Source organism: Xiphophorus couchianus, chromosome 4 (genome assembly GCF_001444195.1).
Source record: "Xiphophorus couchianus chromosome 4, X_couchianus-1.0, whole genome shotgun sequence".
Classification (NCBI taxonomy): domain Eukaryota; kingdom Metazoa; phylum Chordata; class Actinopteri; order Cyprinodontiformes; family Poeciliidae; genus Xiphophorus; species Xiphophorus couchianus.
Window position 1 is genome coordinate 24,086,266 of NC_040231.1, and position 15,127 is coordinate 24,101,392.

Here is a 15,127-nt window from a genome sequence, read left to right on the forward strand (position 1 = left end):
CATATAATACTTTTTGCGCCAGTGTTGACCCAGTGTAATTTCATGTTCTTCTATTGTCAGAAATGTTAAACTGCGTACTTTCCAGTTGATAATTCATGAGATGTACCTTTGAGCTATTTCAGAAAACCGTTAGATTATTGATTGATCTAGTATTTCACACATCAACCTTCATTGACAAAAGTCATGGTTAATTTTGGAACATTTCAACCAATTTAGCACAGACTTAAAACAAAGTCTAATAGAAATACATAGAAATATGCCCTCCATGTTATGACAACTTGCATAAATCTTCATTTTGCATATGAAGACTTATGCAACAAACTAACACTTAAATGCTTTGGGGTTATTCAACAGAGAATAACCCCAATGTAATCATTCAATGTAATCAATTACATTGATTAAATGTAATACATTTAATCAACATGACACAATAAATTGATAATATAAGAAGCAGAAAATTGTACATGGTCGTTTGTGTGGATGTACCTAAGCATGTGACTCAAGTGACTGAAGACTGAACAAATAGTTTTGAGAATTTTAATTCTGATCTGAGAAATGTGCCACAGCAACTGAGAAAAACTCTAAACACTTTGGTTCCTTTATGTGTTAATTTGTTCTACTACACTCATCCTGGGTTTTTTTTTGTAGTATTAAGGAAGTATTTTTTATTAAAACTTTGAACAAAACGTTTGGCTCGTCTCTTCCTTAACACAGCCGGGTTCTTCTCGGCGAGCAGCGGCCAGCTGTAAAACGAAACTAAACAAAACGTGTTCACGTCACAGATCACAGAGTTTAATTCCATACAAAGCAATGAACAACAAAGCTGCAGAGATACAGAGATATGCATTTTCTCACAAAATAACAACACACAAGGAGAGACAAAAACAAACACGAAATACACAGACAGACAAAGGCGCCCACGTGGAGAGAAAAAGATGGAAAAAACTCTCTCTCTTTCTCTTAACAGGTCCTCTTATAGAAAAGGGGTGTTTCCGTATTTTAATTTATGCAACGAAGGCGTTCCGTTGTTCAACCAATCAGAGAGCCACCTTGGAAAAAACGTCAACCTTCCCCTAAGTTTTAATGACCAAACTCAAGAGTCATTTTAGTTGTTAAAGTTATAAGTTAATTTCACAAAACCTATTTTACTCTTTTGGACTCAGCATCTCCCAAGATTTGAATCTTTGCCTTATCACGAACAATATTTAAAAGGTGTATCCGAAATTAAACATAGATGTTTCCCAGATTCGAAATCTGTGATCCACTCCAGATGCAGCTCAGAGCCCCTGGGAAACCCCCAACCTCCGACCTCTCGGCAGGGGAAGATATTATTTATGGCCTACTAATTTAAAGCCTTTCAAGAGAATAGTGTTTTGTGGCTGCTCTAAGTTACAGCCCTGCCAGAAGAATGTTTATCTCTGCTTAACATTTGTCCAAATAGGAATGTTTATCTCTTAAACGCACATGGCATGAGATTAGCCATATTAAACACTCAACAATATCCATATTTCCTTAACAGTAGTAAATCTGTTTTCATTATGAAAACTATTCCTGTTAGTCTGCTTACATTTGAGTCCCACCAAACAATTAGAACAAGCCACATGTAGACGTATTCTAGAAAAACCTGCAGGCGGTTTAAAACTGATTCTTTCATTTTTACCTGACTCAGTGGTGAAACAGAAAACACAATGAAGGAGGCCCTCAACTGGAGAGCAGCTGAAATCGCATTTTAAAGGTGGAATAATAAAACCTACCATACACTGCATCCAGCACCATGGTCACTCCTTAAAACCAAAAGTTGAAGTGATTCATATCTTGATGTACTCATAGTCTAAGGCAGTGGTTCTCAAACTTTTTTCAGTGATGTACCCCCTTAAAAATATATTTTTAGTCAAGTACCTCCTGACACGGGCAAAACATTTTTGGAATAAAAAAGAGGTACAGTGCTGTAAAATCACTGTCTGATTTATTAAAGCCAAACAACTTATATCAGTGAACCTGACAAATACATCCATATTGCAAACATTGCATGGTTAAACAAAAAAGAAAAACAGAAGACGGTGACCACCAGGAAGGTATAAAACCAGTCAAAACTGAAATATGCAAAACGCTGCTAATTTATATTGGTCTCTGTAATGGTACAAAATTAAATATATACATAAATAATAATTCAGTGCATGAACACACATTTATATTTTATCGAACTTTTTACAAACTAATTTTTCCCAAGACTTATTATGAGGAGCCTACTGATTTTTTAAAGATATTTTGAAAAGCTTCACGTACCCCCTGCAGTACCTCCACGTACCCCCAGGGGTACGCGTACCCCCATTTGAGAACCACTGGTCTAAGGGATTAAAATGACAGATTACAATGCTGGGAATAAGTATGTAAACTCTGCTGTTTTAATTTCCTCTACATTTTTCAAATGATCGAACCTCATGTTTCAGTCTTTGGGCTTAAACAAGGATGTTTTCTCATTATATCCCTTTAAGGTGAATCTGCGTATCAAATTAAAAAATCCCTGTGACGCAATTACATTATAAAGTAAAGGCTGCCCTGTTTCGTTATTATTATTTTTTGGTCCCACCAGCAGCCCGTAAAAAAATAATAAAAATGTTGGACAGAGACTGTGGTGTGAAAGGAAAGGGGGCCCTAACACCTGGACCCTATACCAACCCCTCTCAAACCAAGTACTTTCCCATGAAAAAGAAATCATCAGAATACACACACATATATTGCAAATTTCATTCACCAACAATACTTTCCCCCCCACCAGACCAAAGTGGGGGTGTCTCCATGTGATCTTCTTTTCTGAACTTTTTCAGCTTAAGTTCTTTGAGTTGCGTCCTCTTCACATGACTGTGTGCATTCAAAACATAAAGTGTTGAACACTTTTTTTTTTTTTACATGAACACTCTCTTATTCTCTTTTAATAATCCTGAGGACCAAAATGTTGTTTTTACACAAAACAAAACCAAACAAAAACAAGATATGTTGACGTTAGAATGCTTAGTCAAGTCAACTGAGCTGAACTTAAGTAGATTGACCTGTTTTCTTGTGAGTGCCCTTAAATGCATCACACTGGGGGATTTGGAGGTTTATAAATAAAACTAACTATCCTCGCTGAAAATCTGTGGATCTGTTACTGTTATATCCAATGTCTTTGCGTCTAGAAATACATTTCCATTTCATTCCGCACATTTCTGTGAAACGCTCCGCCCCAACTTGTCCGCTTTTTCACCCTGGTTTTGAATGTTTTTTTTTTCCCTCCCAGTCAGGACTGGACATTAGAACTTGTGGAGAAAGTTCACCATGGAGTTGTTTTTCACTTCTACCATTTTAGCAGGCGCTTTCATCATCATCCCCTTCGCGCTGAAAACCCTTTTCCCCTATTTCTGGATGGATCTCCGATACGCCGGAGTTCTGGTGCGGATTTTAGTCCGCTACGTAGCGAACCGAAGAAGGAGACCACCGTCCTTCGCGTTGGAGCGCTTCTTGGAGCAAGCTGCCGCGCTGTCAGACAAGCCCTTCGTCGCGTTTGGAGACGAGACGTACACGTACGCGGACGCGGACAGGGAGAGCAACAAGATCGCCAACGCGCTCCGGTCTCAGCCCGGGTACGAAGCTGGGGTCACCGCCGCACTCTTCATGGGAAACGAGCCCAGGTTTTTGTTTACTTGGCTGGCTCTGGCTAAACTTGGCTCTCCCGTCGCTCTCCTGAACTACAACATCCGGAGCAAGTCTCTGCTGCACTGCTTCAACTGCTGCAAGGCCAAGGTGCTGGTTGCAGCTGCAGGTAGGAGAGCTGCTGGAGAAGTGGTTTTCAGCGGCTCGGTCAGGATCATGTCACTGAAAATTAAACCATTGAACAAAGCAAATCTTGAGAAAGAAAGACAGAAAGAAGTTGCATCCATCACCATAGCTATTTCTGTGCCCTCTAGATCTTCAAGATAACAGTGTTATTGTTTACGTTTATAATCTCATCAGTCAAATGAAATCGGTTTTTATTCGTATTATGCGAATATATGTTACATATAGTTTAAGAAAAATACTGTAATATTTCAATAGTTTAATAGTTTTATTGAGACTTTCTGCCTCATCTGGCCCTTTGAGGAAATTCATGATCTGTATTCTTTTCTTTTGTGTTCTGTTGTTGTAAAAATTGTGTGGTTTTTTATTTGCACGTCACTTCTTTGACTTGTGTGTTTTGGGGTATTTGGTATGTTAAGTACTTGTGGGGATCTGTAAAGTAAAAGAATAAAAGAAAAAATTGTCACTGCAATCTGCTAAAAATGTGTTAAACACAAACACAACCTTCGCTTGAGAAATCATCAAATAATATTATTCATCTCTTTGGAGCCGAGGGTTTGATTTGTTTGAAATAGACTGAAAGGCGTTATTACATTCCTGTCTTTACCTTAGATGTGAGGTTAGAATAAGTCATTTTAATTTTTACATTTTCATTTTATTACCTGTATGCACAGAAAGATTTAAAAACAAGCAATGCAAATTTTTTAAACCATATTTATTCACCGGGGAGAGAAATCCTACACTAATAAATAATTGTCTTTAACTAAAATTAGCTGTAACACAGCTGAAGGCGGCTGCGTTGCTGAATTTGTGAATAAGGAAACTGGACCTTCATGTCACATTATGTTTTTACCTAATGAAACCAAGAAGTCATTGACTAATAATTTAAAGCTACCAGAGGCTCTGAGTTGTTAATAATTTGGTATAAAACAATTAAATAAAGCAATTTTAGGTATTTCAATAAATTTGTAGGGTGCTGTTAGCAACTAATATTTGTAACTGAAGATCTTTCAAATAAATGTTTAGTAATTTGTCTGCGCCTGTCTTAATGAATATTATTGCTCTTTTCTTTGCAGAGCTGAAAGAGGCAGTGGAGGATGTGCTGCCCTCACTGATGGAGCAGGGTGTCACGGTCCTCCTCTTGGTCAAATCTTGCGACACTCCAGGAATCGTGAGCTTCTCTGATAAAGTGGAAGAAGCCGCGGACACACCGCTACCTCGATCCATCAGATCACACGTCACATTCAAAAGTCCTGCCGTCTATATTTACACCTCTGGCACTACTGGTATTTCAGCATTTATCCAGTATCTTGTGGTAACCTGTTCCTATAAGGCATGGAGTGAATCCTTTGGTTTTCAAACACCAGTTATGTGTGTGTTGCTGTACTTCAGGTCTTCCTAAGGCAGCTTTGGTCGATCAGAATCGCCTCCTATCAGCTCTGGTTGTTATATCTGCATACGGTGTAAAATCCAAGGATGTCATGTACGTCAACCTGCCGCTGTACCACACAGCAGGGTTTCTCGTTGGATTTCTTGGCTGCATGGAAACAGGTGGGAACACAAAAAAAGTTACTAACATGGGTCGTGTTTTATTTAACTGGCTGTAAGCTGTGTTAGATTCCTTGCATTTCACAAGTTTCCTTTCTTTCACCCTGTTCAACAAAACAGGAGAATAATCAGATTTGAAAAAGTGATGTTTTTAAAAAAATATTTTTCACATTTGGTAAAAAATTATGAAAACCATTAAAAAATATATATATAAACAGATTAAATAGGTTTGGAGCGAAAATGTGTAGTTCAAATTCAAGGTAACATTAAAGAGTGCTACACTCCCTGATGAAATAGATTGGTCATGTGGTATTTGTTCAGCCATGTGACTGTCAGTGATACAGTGCAGGATGTTTATCTGAATCAATGTAAGCAGTGTGGACACTTTTACACTGTGTCTAAATTGCAGGGAAATAAATATATGAGATATTGATAAATATTAATAAAACTGCCCAAATTTACTCTGTTAATCTGAATTCAAACACAAAGTTAATCATTTTAAAATCTTTGAAACTGCTTTTAAGAGGTTTCTTTAGGATTTCAGCAAGTATACTTGGCAAAAAAATAATTTTCTCAGAAATTGGTGGGTTTTATCTTTCGTCTCTGCTTTTGCTCTACAGACTTGTTTCTACTTTTCACAAATAAGTTTTAAAATAATCTTTTTTTTTTTAGCCCACCCACCATAACCTTTTTTGTCTTTTTTTAACCTGTACGCTCAAGGCCGGAAATACAAGGACCCGGGCCCCTGAGCTGAAGCCATTTTTGTTGTCCTATCCACTAAGGAGAAATACTTCTACTAATGCAAAAAATAGTATACTAACAGATAGTCCTTTACATCAGCAGGTATGAACTGAAGCATGGTAGGCTCAATGTGTCCCACAGCTAACAACTCCATGTTGTTCCCAAAGAAATCGACTAGAACTTCATCAATTTCAAATACTTGAATGTTGTTTGTGTCCATAAAAATCCAAAAAATATTAATGCAACTCACCTAATTTGGACCTATGAGTTATGAAGTACAATATTTGTTAAACACACATTCAGTAAAAAGAAATAAAAATCTTTGGGACCTGCTGCTGAGGCCTTTCTGACGTCTGGCCCAGCGCACGCTGACCTGGCAGCCTAAGATACAGATTGATGGTTCTGGCTTTCACAGTCTTCAAAATATATAATAAAAAAATTCTACCCATTCAATTGGCAAATAAAAGCATTTACCTAAACCTAAGGATCGTATCAATTATTCCTCTGCAATTTGTGCAATGTCTTAAACTTGCGCAGTTAAGCCAGGTAGACCTGTAAAATCTTCTGTTACACAAAGATGAGCTCTGTCACATGTGATTTAAAGCTATAGTTGCATAACCCAGGATATAATCACTCATTAGCCTCAATAAACAATCAAATGTGTGGCTATTTATGACCAGAGCAATTCTAGATCTTCTACAGTCTTCTTTAAGCTCCGATTATCGCTATAAATCTGCAAACTGCAGATGAATTCTGTTTCTTTGCACACTGCACAGACCCTGATTATCCTGCTCCTATTCAGTCCCAGTGAAAGAGTCTTTTGTCACAAGGAACCAATAATCTGTACTGATCCTTCTCTGGCTGCGCTTTCCATAAATAGGCGAAAGGTTACGCAGAGAGTGCATGTGTGTGTAGAAGCATTGTGTGTGTTTGATGAAGTTTGGTGCTGTGCAGAATTATCACAGATTTGTTGTCTGATGTGTTTATTTATTTGCCACACAGTTTAAAAGTATTAATTCTTGCTACTATTCAATATTTGATTAAGCAAATGGAAGATCCTTTGATTATTGAAGTATTAAGACCTTTTTCACATTTACAGCTGCACTGTCTTATTAAGATTTTTTGCACTAGAATGTATTGTGGTGAGATAGAAGGATGCAATTGAATATTGTAGCGTTGCATTTTTAGGGCTGTAATGAATCATCGAATGATTCCAGTTCATCCCTGGACGCAAAACCTTTAAATGGCTGTGCAAAGTGATAGTTCATCTATTAAATTGACTGAAGATGAATATTTAAACTAAAAACTGGAGTGCACGGTGCTTTTTTATTTTTATTTTCATTATTAAATTGAATATAATATCTGATTTTTCAAAAGGTGAGCTGTTATTCTTATAGGTTAATTTTCTAAGCAACAGGAAAGTATTTGTTGGGGATGCCCAATTTAGGTGAATGAACTTTTCATTTATCAGGTACTAATATTTGTGTTCTGTGATGATTTATTTTGAAGGGTCAACTCTAGTTCTGAAAAGAAAGTTTTCTGCCTCTCAGTTCTGGGACGACTGCAGGAAATACAATGTGACTGTCATTCAGTATATCGGAGAAGTGATGCGCTACCTCTGCTGCACACCAAAGGTAAAATTGAAATGATGCCATTAATATTTACAATACGGTCAAAGGTAAACCATTACTGCTTTGCGTACCGGGCTTCCTTTAAAGCAGGAAGCGTGGGTCATTTTCATTTTGGGCCGAGTCAAACATCTGAATGTTCTTAAAGGGCTGGTTGTGCCAGAATGTATCGATAAAACCCATTAAATTGTTAAAATATCAATACATCTGTTTGTTTCAGCGTTCAGTAAGGGTTTCTTAAATTTAAATAATATTGAACATCTCTTCACACTGGTCAGTCCATCCAGGATTTTGTGTCACAGATTTTGTGGTGCTAATTTAGAAATATTTGTAAGATTTTTATTGTATTTTTTTACAATATTTGCATTAATGAATGATGTTAAATGTGACTTTTTATTAATCGCTGCATCGATCAAGGGCTATAGCTTGACATCAGCTAAGGCTGAGGCAGCAGTCACATAAGCCCAATGTTTTTGGCCAATTTTAAGAAAAAAATGTCAGTAAAATCAGAAAAAAAAGTGGCGATCTGTTGATTTTGTGTGAATTTTGCAGATTTGTGAAAAACTGGAAGGACTTATTGATGTAATTTAGAGTCCGGAGGGCCACATAAAAAGCTTTGGCGGTCAAGATTTGGCTCCCGGGCCTTGAGCTTGACACATGTGGTTTAAAGGGATACTAGGGAGGATTTCTTCAGGCTTTCTGGAGATTTTTTTAAAGTGTTTAATTTTTGTTTTTCACTTAGTTTGAGTTTAGTACCTGACCAGGTTCAGGGGGTTATTTTTGCTTCGTGGGCTGAATGACTCATAGCATGAAAAGGCTCCTAAAGAAGTCTGACATTTAACAAACTCTTAGCAAAAAACCCGTTTTAACTTGGATCAGAGATGCAACCATTAGGCTTTTATTGGCTGATACTGGTTTCAGGCTTTAGATGCAGGGGCAGAATAATAATTTCTCAGAATTTTACTTGTGGATCCCAAGTCAGAGCAAATTCAGAAATAAAATTGGCCGATTGATTGGTGCATAACCGCTCAATCTCTAGGCTATTTTCTATCAGGATCCAGTCTCAAAGACACAGCTTTTCCTCCAGTTTTCAGTTAAATCTAGGGGAACTAACAAAAATCTTAAAGTACCAGGCTGACATTATTGTATTCCAGATTGGTCTTGGTTTGGACTACATTTTTTCCTGAGCTTGTTTTAGGTTTTTCTTCTAAAGTCCACCGCTGTAACATCCTTTTTCTGAAATTATTTTTCACTGAAGCTCTTTGTGAAAGTCAAATGCAACACATTTTTTTCATTTTGCTGTAACAAATTGACCAAATCTTTCATTTTTACTGGCTTTACTTACTGGTGCAACTGCAAAAAAACCCCAAAACAAAATAAAAAATCAGGCAAAGACGGCTGCAGAGGCAGAGCGGCTGCAGAGCGGCTGCAACAAGTCACCACAGAGGCAGGTCTTGTCAGAGGGAACTTTCCAAATCTGTACATTCCCAACGCAGAGCACAGCTGGCTCTCCAAAATAGAAATCATTAAATCTTCACTATCGTGTTCCAGTCTTCGCCCACTTCATCTGCCTCGTTCGAGGCAGCATGAAAATAAGATCTTTTTTTATTTATTTATTTAAATATCAGAACTGACATCATCGTAGTTACATGTCACAAACGCTTATTTATATTTGGTAGTACTGTATACATAGTTTCTGAGTGTATGCCATTCAGAGCATCTTGTTACATCACATGGCGCTCAGTGTCAGTTTGCAGAGTGCACAAGTCGCAGGAGTCACCAGATTTCTTTATCTGGTCATCTCTCGGAATAGATGCTGGCCTTTACTTTGGAAGACGTATCAAGTAGCTAAGCGGCCACGTCTTCCTGTACTAGTTTACAGTTCAGGTCGATGGTCATTCTATTTAAGCCACATGGGACAAAGGTCAGGGAATGCACATGTTTTCGCTTGTTTCAATTAGTTTCGATTCTTACATTGACGGAGTAAGAACATGTCCAAAAATTGTATCAATTTTAGCTAAAAATTGATCACATCAACTTGCAAAAAGTCAAGCTTTTCAGCAGCTTTGCAGAAAAGCGAGCCTGTGTTTGATTCTGTCTGAAAATGTAGCTGATAGACCCACAGCTTCTGTGTTTTTCTGTCGCAGTCACGCTGCTGTGCAGCGTCAGAAAGCATAGAAAAGCAAGGAAGTTCCAGATCTAGATAAGTGCGAGGAAAAAGATCAAACCGAGTATTAAAAATGGTTTTCCAGACTTATTTTTAATTCTCAATTTTCAAAAGTAACAAAATCAAATAATTTCAAATAATCCTTAATAAATGCAGATAATTTTTTGTACATTAATTTGTATTCATAAAAACATTCTTTTGGCTGCTGCTTTACTCACTAAATGCACATATAATGGAAAAAAGTTCCAGTTTAGAACTTTTTGGATTTTTCTCAACTTCAGGTTGTGGTTTAACTGGACATAAAGTAGGACAGATTAAAATGCTAAACCGCACTAAAATTGACTCTTTTTTATTTTTAAAAATAAAAGTGACTGCAATAAATATTAGTTAATTATTTTAACCATAAGCACAGCATTTAGGCAATGCTTGTAATATACTTGAAACACAAGAGAAGATTCACCATGTTGGTGAAACTTATTAAATGCAGCGCAATATGGTCAAATCATTTGGGAGACTGCAACTAAATTGTCTTATAAGCAACAAATCAGATGTCAGCCTGAAACAAATATTTAAATAAAATCTTGTTGAGATGGAAATGATAAATTTCACTTCTTTCTTTAGTTGTGTAGACTACTCATTATCCGGACTCTGTTTGCTATGACTGAAACCCGACAGACATTTGAGTGATTTATTATTAATTTGAAGTCATGTTATTATCTCAACATTCACCAGTGTTATTTTACATCACACATTTTCCTAAGGTAGTCCAGCTGTAACTCCATTCCTTGTCAGGCAAAGGGGAAAAAAAAAGAGATTTTGTATTAGAGTTGGTCTGTGTTAGTCCAGATCCTAAAAAAATCTGTAAACTAGTTTGGAAATCAAAAGCCTGTTTCAACATTCTGCTGTTTTGTGTTTGTCAAACCTGCAGATAAAACTACCATTTCAGTGTTTCTAGGTGAACATTTCATAAAAATGGCAATAGAGAATAAATACTTGGAGCCTGTAAACTAGTGTTTCATTTACATTTTACAAACTGCTTGATGTTTCCTTTTTTTATTTTGCATGAACCTGTAGAGAGACACTGACAAATCCCATAAAGTAAGACTGGCCATTGGCAACGGTGTCCGAGCAGAAGTCTGGAAAGAGTTCCTGAGTCGCTTTGGAAACATCCAGATTTCTGAGTTTTATGCCTCCACAGAGGGAAATATAGGATTCCTCAACTACACAGGGAAAATAGGAGCAGTTGGACGAGTTCACTTTTTGCACAAGGTAAGGATGAGAATATGCAGTACATATCTGAACTGTTAAATGTTTACAAAGGCAGCTCATTAAAAGCAATTTTTCTAACTGGACTCTAATTTCAATGCTCTTTGCAGAGATTGTTTCCCTACACACTTGTGAAGTACGACACAGAGCGCGATGAACCGCTGCGAGATGCTAACGGTCTCTGCATTGAGACCTCGAAAGGTGAAGAATAATTACAGCCGTTTGTGACAGATCTTTTTCTTTTACTTTGGTTTTTTTATTCTGAACTTGGTATTTTGTCCCAGGTAAGACGGGACTGCTGGTGTCGAAGATTACAGACGTCACACCTTTTGTCGGATACGCTGAAAACGAAGAGCAGACGGAGAGGAAAAAGCTGCGCAATGTCCTCAAAAAAGGAGACCTTTACTTCAACACCGGCGACCTAATGAGGATCGATAACGACAATTTCATTTACTTTCAGGATCGTGTCGGGGACACCTTCAGGTACTGCCCTACTCCTCACAGTGGATTTGTCCTTGTTTAGATAAAATAGCAGAGAGGACACACTTTTCTTTTAATTCTGCTTATTTCTTTTGGGAGGGGGGGATACGTTTACCAGAATTTATTTTTTACCAAATCCTTAATTAACTTTCATTTTATGTGTTACTATATATCTAAACCAGAAAAAATGAATAAATAAAAAGACTTCAACTGATTGTAAGTTATTTTGAGGACATAGGTGGAAAGGTGAGAACGTTGCGACAACTGAGGTCTCCGACATCCTTTCGATGAGTGACTGTCTGCAAGAGGCCAATGTCTATGGAGTCCAAGTGCCAGGTAATACTCACTTAGCAAATATCGTTTAGCATAATTTACTTACAGGTGAATTTTGTTTTAATTTATGTTATTTTTATTTTCATTCAGGGCACGAGGGGCGCGCGGGGATGTCAGCTGCCACTCTGAAGAATGGTGCACGGTTTGATGGAAGTAAACTTTATGACCACGTTGTTAGCTACCTGCCCTCATATGCACGACCCCGCTTTATAAGGCTGCAGGTAATTCAGTCGAGACAAGCTTCATTTTATCTTGATATCGGGGGATGCAAGTGCAAACAAACGGGCTTTTGTTCTGCCGTGAACGCGTGGCTGTGATCAGTCCCGGTGACGTGTGGGTGCGCGTTTCTCTCGTTTCAGAGTTCAGTGGAAGTCACAACTACATTTAAGCAGATGAAAGCGAAGCTAGTGAATCAGGGGTTTGATCCGGAGAACATCCAGGAGCCTCTTTACATCCTCGACGACAGAGCGCAAAGCTACGTACCGCTGACGGCCGAGATCTACCGCTCCATCCTGTCAGGAAGCATGAAGCTGTAATGAGCTCCACTGGCCGTGCGAGAGGCTTTCATAGCGTTTGATTTATTTTTACATTTTTTTTAACCAATGATTTCCAGCTCAGGGAGACAAATGTCAGTATCCTCATGTTCCTTTTTTTTAAACATACACAATAATCAGTGTAGTATTCCGATAAGCACAATCACAAGGTAATCATAAAACTACATTGTTGTAAATAGCATAATAACTGCTCACCATGCTGTATTAACTGCTTGGATTTTTATTTTTTTTTTAACTCAGTGTCACATTTGTGTTTAGATTTATCTTTTCAGAGGTGGAATGTGGTGAATCTTGTTACAGCTAAAACACAGCATGGATAATATTTCATAATTTCTTAAAAAATGGGACCTTTTGTCATAAGCATTACTTTTATACACCTTTAGGGCTCAGTTGAAGTAATAATCTGTAAGCTATAAATTGATGTTATCGACCAATGTCTGTGAAAATAAGCAAAACTGCCTAAACTTAAAGTTACTGTTACAGTAAATTGTGCAGGTTTTCAGTATTTTTGCCCATCAGAGGCCCGATGTTACGAATCCAGATGTCAAAAGTGTCGGGCGAGAAGGAGAACACAAGGTGGCGCCATGCTCTGACCTTTCTCTTACTGCTGACATTTTTTTATGGTGAAAGAGACCAAGGAATATTTTAAAAGCGTTTAGTTGACTGACAATAAAGGTACAACTGCTAACAAAAAATAAATCTAATCAAACCTTTATTATTTGATTTGAACTTCTGAAAATATTGCTTCACAACCAGAGAGTGAAAATATCATGATATGTTTAAAGAATGTTATGTTTGTTTTTTTTAAATATATATATATATTTACTTGGACTTTTAATTTAAACAGCAATAATGAAGATATTTTGGTTAGCAATTTGTATCACTTCCTACTTTTAAATCATGCACGTTATTAATATGATGTGCATTGCAAAAACAGTATTTTTGGTATGTGTACAAATTTAGACAAGATCTAATTAACATATTTAAATGCTTTTCAAAGAAATAGTGGAAGAGTTTTGCATATTTATCTCTGCAGTGACTGTAATGTTGTTATAAAGAGTCTAAGGGATCAGTTAGTTATTCAGTTTATCTATAAAGGGTCAATTCACACAAATGTCCGCTTTTGGTATTTCTAAAGACAAGCAGGTCTAAATAATGACCAGAAATCTAAAATAAACCCAAAACAGTGGAGTTCAATTCCATATCTGGGGTGAGAACAAAAAGTCTCCAACTTTGTCCTGGAAAGAGACGTCGATAAAATCAGAACTTCTGTCTTGTCTAAGAACATAATCAGAACCGTGAAAGGTTTTAGAGAGTTAGGATATCGGTTTATAAAAACAGGTCTCTACAAATTTCTTGTTTCTACAAGAAATGCCACGCCTGTCTGAAAGGGTTTAGCTAAAATTTAGGCAAAATGTTAGTAAAGTCCAACATTTATTTTGAACAATCAGACATTGACTTGAAGTCCTAAACTGCAAATGTGATAACACAAACAAAATAATAATGAATAATTTTCCTGAGTCCCACATCACCATTTAAACCAGCTGGACTCATTTCACTGAAGCACATCATTATTTTTTTCTTTTTTTTAGATATTATATAGTTTGTTATTCCTTTATGGACAGTTTACTTAGTTAAATTAGGAATATAGAGACCAATGAAAGGTAATCTTTGATTTTTTCCCCCAAATGTAGGATAACTCAACAGATCATTTAGATTCTTGAAAGTTTTCTTTCTCTTATTAATTTATTTCAAACTGTTTAAAAAAATTAAAAATAAAAAAAAAACTGAGAAAACAAGTTGTCAGTAGGACAAGAGATAATATGGCCATACAAAACCAAGAACAAAATAATTAGCTTACCGCTACATTTCTGTTTGAAAAAAAAAGTTTACATTTGATGCATTTTAAAGGCACTGGTTGCTACAACAATGCATACATGAACATTTTCATATGACTATCTCAGTGTGTTTGCACCATACGAAATGAATAGTCTACATTGCAATGTCCAGATACGTTAAAAATATTTCAGTTGTTATTTTTAAATCTTCTTTTCTATAAAAAAGAAATGCCACAACTAACAGTGTTTAAGAAATGTGTGGTTACTTTGAATTTAGCTGCTACGTTTGCATACATTGCTAGATGAAAAAGTTAAATGAAAAGAAACCTCTGAGTGTATGTTAAGACAGCACATCGTTTTTGTCAAACACTGGAAAAATTTAAATAAATTTTCCTATTCTGCAGAAACAAATTGTGGATATCAACAAATCCGGTTCATTTTGTAAATTAATTTCCAGACGCCTGCAGCTAACATGCTCATCCGTTCTTTAAGCATACGAGTGTGTGGAAAGGAGACATTTTCTGTATTTCAGAGCTGTGCCAATGTTTTAGAGCGAAATGTGAGGGCCACATCCAGAATGAAAACATAAGACAAGTCCTGTATCGATGTGGGGCTGAAGTAGCAACACAGGTTTGGTATTTTAAAACCAACTCAGCATGTTTGCAAATGCTTCCAGATGTACAGTATGACTTCAGGCAATGACTAAGTTTCGGAGTAGCCCTCAAAAGCCCTGAGCTTTGTGTCATGGTGTGTGTGCAG

The 15,127-nt window shown here is 36.9% G+C and overlaps 1 protein-coding gene across 1 annotated transcript; it reads left to right on the forward strand.

Moving 5' to 3' along the window:
- The first annotated feature begins 2,350 nt into the window (after window positions 1-2,350).
- On the forward strand, window positions 2,351-13,599 carry LOC114143013 (very long-chain acyl-CoA synthetase). Its single transcript, XM_028014705.1, has 10 exons — window positions 2,351-3,799; window positions 4,890-5,099; window positions 5,206-5,364; window positions 7,612-7,736; window positions 10,972-11,166; window positions 11,274-11,364; window positions 11,448-11,646; window positions 11,882-11,979; window positions 12,067-12,197; window positions 12,336-13,599. The coding sequence occupies exons 1-10, from the start codon at window positions 3,316-3,318 to the stop codon at window positions 12,510-12,512; spliced, it is 1,869 nt and encodes a 622-aa protein (XP_027870506.1). The 5' UTR covers window positions 2,351-3,315; the 3' UTR covers window positions 12,513-13,599.
- The last annotated feature ends 1,528 nt before the right edge of the window (window positions 13,600-15,127 follow it).